The sequence below is a fragment of the Takifugu flavidus genome, chromosome 4, assembly GCF_003711565.1.
Source record: "Takifugu flavidus isolate HTHZ2018 chromosome 4, ASM371156v2, whole genome shotgun sequence".
NCBI lineage: Eukaryota > Metazoa > Chordata > Actinopteri > Tetraodontiformes > Tetraodontidae > Takifugu > Takifugu flavidus.
In genome coordinates, this window is record NC_079523.1 from 7,558,950 (window position 1) to 7,565,229 (window position 6,280).

The 6,280-nt window shown below is 46.3% G+C and overlaps 1 protein-coding gene across 1 annotated transcript; it reads left to right on the forward strand.

Moving 5' to 3' along the window:
• The first annotated feature begins 1,004 nt into the window (after nucleotides 1-1,004).
• LOC130524069 (leucine-rich repeat-containing protein 3-like) lies at nucleotides 1,005-6,066 on the forward strand. The gene is made up of 2 exons (XM_057029802.1): nucleotides 1,005-1,849; nucleotides 3,102-6,066. The coding sequence occupies exon 2, from the start codon at nucleotides 3,180-3,182 to the stop codon at nucleotides 4,035-4,037; it is 858 nt and encodes a 285-aa protein (XP_056885782.1). The 5' UTR covers nucleotides 1,005-1,849; nucleotides 3,102-3,179; the 3' UTR covers nucleotides 4,038-6,066.
• The last annotated feature ends 214 nt before the right edge of the window (nucleotides 6,067-6,280 follow it).

The window sequence follows — 6,280 nt, forward strand, 5'->3', positions numbered from 1 at the left end:
GTTTCCAGCAGTAATCCTTTTCTTTGCACCAAATTACCCACACAGCTTCTCTTTTTTGCCTATACTTTGTTGTGTCAGCAGGGATGATTTTCTGTCTGCGCTGTAGTTTCTCTCAGCACAGCCGACTGAGCCTCCGCGCTGGTTTGAAAGCAGTTTTTAGATGACTCAAGCTCTGGCAACTCCCGTTTGGCCACACTGAGAGCCTCAGCAGAACACCTGCCCCCAGCCTGACCTGTTGTTAGTGGATTCAGTCCCCAGAGAAGTCAGGATAGTTACACAAAATCTTCCTCTAGGTTTATCTCCGCCTCCTGCTCCGGTCTCAACACGCCACCTGCTCAGCTCTGAACGCCATAATAAAAGGCTGAGATTCAAATGACGTTTCCGTTCCGATCGATTAGACCGCCGATCTTTGCTTTACTGAAGCTTTTGAACATCAGACGCTGTGCATGTGCATCTTGGTGCACATATGTGTGAATATGTGCGAACATGCTCCGCGCCTCCGTCTCTCCGGGCTCACTTTCTTAGCTCCACTCAGGCTCTGAACGGATCTTGCCCGTCACTGTGCCATTCACTCCAAGCTTGGTGACCTGAAAAAGAGACAACGTGCAGTGCATTTGGGGTGTGGATCTTCTCTCTCACTCTCTCTCTCTCACACACACACACACACACACACTCTTTTTCCCCACCACCGCTGTAGCTGCAGATACGACACCTGTGCTTTCAAACAAATCATTGGCTTCAGTTGGAAAACGGGACAAAATGCCTGAGAATTGTATAATTATTTATGCTTTTTTTTGTGTGTGTATGATTGTGGGAAGGGGGCCTGGGGGGGGGGGGGGGGGGGGCAGATATGGCTGATGCTTATGGGTGAGAACGACAGACAGCAGGACAAAGAGAGGCGCACCATGAATAACATTTTGAGCATGCAGCACATGTCGGTGTGCATGTGAGCTGCCAAATCTTAATATTGATACGGAAATGTGTGACCCCGGATGTGAGTCTTGAGTTTTCCAGACCCTCCTTGAATAAAGACGTGCACTTATGTGCATGCGTGCAGGTAGATACAGACAGATGCGCCATTTCCTTGTGTTTTTAAGTGGTTGCACAGCAATAGATGAGGTCTCATTCCATTTGACCTCCCGTATTCGGCCCGATAGGAACGAGAAGGCGCTGCAGCCTCACTTTAATGATGTTTTTCTGTAGCTCTATCACAGGGGTCATGCTTTGTGTCGCCGTGGCAGCTGTGAATGGAATATGTTTATCCAAATAGCCCCAGTCTGACATCAGCCACACATGCACGTCGGTTCTGCAGTGACAATTCTTATTTCAAATGGAAACACAATGTAAGTGTGTTTTATTGCATTATTTGTTATGAACTGTCTGCACTGTACCTGTAACTGCCTGGGATTCCTATTTTGAAGGAAGCGTGACAGCGGGAATCTAATTGTATCTGTGGCTAATTAGGTTAATATCTCATACAGAAGCAACCAGTGTCTCCTTTAGGAAGACTGATGGTGGGGACAAGAGGGGCTGATGATAATGATACACCTCGCATGTTTGCATTTGCGCGCGCGCGCGGACACGCACGGAGAGGGAGGAGGGAGTTTGCCCCACATCATTGTTGCTATGAGTCCGTCTGCAGGCGACAAACCACGGCGGCGCTCCCGCTGCTCCTCACACTTTATTTCTCTCCTAATGAATCCTCGCTGAAGAAGATGATGAGTCTTGGTCTGCTGTCGCGACGGATCCGAAGTAGAAGCGCGAAAGGACTTTAACCTTTAAAGAAAAAAACAACAAAGAAACTATTATCCACCTCTTGGAGCTAAAACTTAAGGCACCGTTTTTACAGGTAAGACGCGCCGTGGCAATTAGTCGGATTTAAACTGGGACGCGTTTGGTGGATGGATTTTATTTTTTTTTATTTTATTTTGCGTTTTAGTTACCAATAGTTGTAAGTGTGGCCGTAGGTTTCGGGAATCTTTCAAAAAATCCAACGAAAACAAAATTTTAAGGTGCGAAAGTTGTTATAATTAATGTTGCGCGATCACGTGATCGGGGCTTTACATTTAATATCATAATATGAATAAAAGAATATTTAAAAAGAAGAGTGGCTCACGTTGATGATGATGTTATCCTCTAAAGCTGTCAGCCGTAACCCTCTGCTCGCCTTTTCAGCCCCCATTCATAATTATCCTGCAGAGATGTGTTGCTAATTGAACATTTGCATGCATGCATATTCGGTTATAAATGTTAATTTGCTCACAAGACGCACCGGGCCACTTGACTGACGTTCCCGGGCCGTCAGTCACGCAGTCACCGTAAGCTCTCTCCTTTAGATCTGAGGTCCGTGCTGAATCACGGAGACAGCGGCTCTGATTCTACAGACACGGTGCGAGCCGAAAGTGCTCCACCACATCTCAGGGTCCTCTCGTCTGATTCAAGGGGAGAGGAGGGGGGCGAAGCATGTTCTGAAAACACCTGATTCGCTCCAGCAAAACCGCAGCGACACCGTTTTTCAGGGAGCCTAAAAAAGCAGCCTCAAATAATTTAAGACTCATGAAACATGTATTCAGGAGCCCGTTTGAGAAGTTCTCGGTCGCAGTAGTGGCGACGGGAGAGATGCTGGCACTTTTTCCTCCCATCTCTGTCACCTATTGACACTGTGGTGCAAGGGCAGGATTGATGCTCCTGCTGTTAATAGTGCAGTAGACCATCGATCCCACCCCTCTTTCTAACTTAATCCCGCCCTCCCACTTCCTTGTCTTCAGCCTATGAATTATGATGAAGTGGCCAAACGACGTCTTGGAGGAAAAGAAGAAATGCATAAAAGAGACGGAACGAGATCAGCAGTTGATGCATTTGATGTTTATTTTATTTGCTGTCCTCCTGTGTTTGTTTGTGTCCAGCGTTGTATATTTTAGGCCGACCGGGCTTAAGCTTCCCGCTGCATTTCATTGTCAATCCCTTTACCCACTGACCCCGTTTTCTCCCCCTTCAAAATATCATAATCTCCCCTGTTGCTGCTCATTCTGATTGCATGTGTTTGAATCGGGCAGTGGGCGGGACACTCTTTTAATGCTGACCCCCTTTCTTTCCCCCAGTCTGTCGGATTCTCCCGGCGTGACCCTGGGTGGTGTCTGATTGGGACCTAGTGTGCGTCAGGGGGCTATGGTGAGGCGATGTGCACAGGCTGGTGTGAGGAGAGATGTGGCAACAGCGCAGGAGGACGGTGGCGTGGAAAAAGGGTGGATTTTCAGTCCTGGCTTCCCTTCTCACTGCTGTTCCTGGTCCTGTGGGGCCAGGCCTCGCCCCAATGCCCCACTAGCTGCCTGTGCTCCTGGGACACAGCTACGGTGCAGTGCTCGGACGCGGGGCTGCGGGAGATCCCAGAGGGTATCCCGCCGGAGACCGTCACCCTCCACCTGGAACACAACTACATCCGAAACCTCCCAGAGAGCGCCTTTCGTGACTTGGTCCACCTGCGGGACCTGTACCTGTCTCACAACCGCATCGACTCGCTTGCTACAGGGGCCCTGCGGCACCTGGGGCCCGAGCTGCGCCTGCTGGACCTTTCGCACAACCAGCTGAGGCAGGCCAATCGCGAGGAGTTCGGCTCCACCAGGGCGAAGACGAGGCTTTACCACAACCCCTGGCACTGCAACTGCGCCCTGCAGGAGCTGATGGAGACCCTCCACCTGGAGCCCGAGACGGTCAACGGGATCATCTGCGAAAGCTCCGTGCGGGGGATGGGTGAGGGGAGCAGGTGGGAAGACCCGGGGTCGCAGGGGGAGCACGCGGGTCAGCCTCTGGTCAAACTTTTGGATTCGGGAGTGAACTTCTGCAGCCTGCACAGGAAGACCACCGACGTTGCCATGCTGGTGACCATGTTCGTATGGTTCTTCATGGTCATTGTGTACGTCGTGTACTATGTGAGGCAGAACCAGGCCGAAGCCAGAAGACATCTGGAGTACCTGAAGAGCTTGCCAAGCCCGCGCAAGACCCCCACAGAGACGGACACTCTAAGCACTGGTTTCTGATATACAGCCCAGACGAGTCGCACTGGAGGACAATGGCATGCTGCAGGAGATGAAAGCCCTATTATCTCTCCTCCCTGGGTAATTTTTGTCTGTCTGTGGTCCTTTATCTTTCATTAAGCCCTAATTAGGAGTTTTTGACCAACTGACCCTTAATGAAGCCTTGAAAAACACTAATCAGTTTAAGTGTGATTAAAAGGTCAGGAAGGAGAACTCTAATGATTGCCTGCTTCTAATTGTTTGTCTCTCTCTGTGTGTGTTTTTTTTCTGTCCACTATTTTTACTCTTCCACACAAAAACGTTTTTTTCCGACACACAGTCTCTAACCCAGTTGTTTCCCTCCAGTTACTGATCTAAACTTACCCTCAACAAGCCACTGAAGCCATTGGTGAACTGGTTTGTTCCAAGCTGCTGCCGTGAGCTCTAAAATATCCAGACGGCTTCTTACAGCTGCTACTGATAAGTACAAAGGCATTTCAAGACCAGATCATCAGATATGTATTGTTGTTTATCCTGAGGGGAGCTGATCTTTAATTCATCTGCAGTCGTGCGCCACTCAGTCTCCTTCGTGCTGATTGCTGCATATAAATTGTCCTGATTTCCATATAGCTGCAGCGTAATTGAATGTCTTTCAAGGTGCTGTAAACAAATATCAAGGCATTGATTTTTTTTTTAAATATTAGATTTCTTAGATTTATTTTTTAGATCGCTTACCGTAGTTCCCCTCCATTTTAATGTGTGTCAGTTCTGAAGTGAATTTGGTGTATGTGCTATTTCATTCATAAAACCCAAGTGGATGAAGAGTCGCATTTCCAAAGACATGTTTATTGTAAGTAATAGTGGTGATAACTAAATCACAATGTTCAGTGAAATTAAATACTTGAGTTCCCTTTGAAGAGCTCATCTAATTGCGAACAATCCATTCAGCACTGATTATTGAGGATTAGTGACTTGAAATTCAATGAGAGAAATATGTTGTTGCAGAGTTCTGACTACCCATCCGTGCTCATTCAAAATTCTTTTGGGCTGGGGGGGGGGGGGGGGGGTTCAAAATGTATTTCACCTCCTTTTTTCTCCACCTGCTCTTGGAGAGGATTCATTGAGTCCGATAATCATGTGCAAAGATTAGCGCTACCTTCATGATGTGTTAGTGACAATGTCAATGTCTGTGGGGCACTTTGGATTAATTTTGACCCAAAGGAGGTGAGGACTGTGGCGATGTCAGTCACCAAAATGAAACAACAAAACCACAGGCTAATCACTCACAGATTAGGCCGTCTGTTAGGAGCAAAAGGAGCACAGAATTGTTTATTAGCCTTTAGCTTCAAGCACCACTGTGCCTATTGTGGCTCACAGAGCTGCTTTAGCACGGTAGCCAGTCTCGTCCTTGTAGTCTGAGGAAGATCATAACTGTTTAGCTGAATGCTGAAGATTGTTGTTCTGGAATTCTTTCAGACAGATGTTCAGACATTGTAAAAGCCAGGGCCTAGCATAAAGCATCTTTCTGTGTACCACAAAGTGCTAAATGTGTACTTGTCAAAGTCATTGGAGTGTGTTGTTTGAGTTGGAAATGAAACCTGCAAATGGAACAGCAGGGTTCAGGTCAGGAACCGCTCGTGGGAGACTACAGGAATATCGATGAAGACTGTCTGTGGGGAAATTTGTGAAACGCCGTCGTTGTAACTTCTAGTTCTTGAATGTTAAATGTAACGAATTTGTGTCTAGAGCTTGACTTGATTTTCTGCATGGCTAAATGCCTTTAGGGTTAGAGGGTTCCCCCCCTTTTTGTCTCCCTCTTGTATGCTGTAAATGTTCTTTTCTGTGGATGTTTTTTTTTAACGGTGATGTCTTTTGTCCCAGTGATTTGGTTCCTCTGCCACAATAGGATCCATTGAATCAAGTAATTGATCTATCAGATGTGGATTTCCAGAATAAATAAAAGTGTTTAATAAAAAAATTTAAAAAAACAAAGATTTGTAGCTGATGGTGCTTTGGAAATATTTCCTTTGGAATAAAATCAGTTTAAAATTGACATTACTATGGACACAATGCCAACTCCAACATTATTTTTCTTGCACAAATTTCCAGGAAACAGCTGTGATAGATAGATAGATAGATAGATAGATAGATAGATAGATAGATAGATAGATAGATAGATAGATAGATAGATAGATAGATAGATAGATAGATAGATAGATAGATAGATAGATAGATAGATAGATCCTTACATTTGTAGTTTTATATAA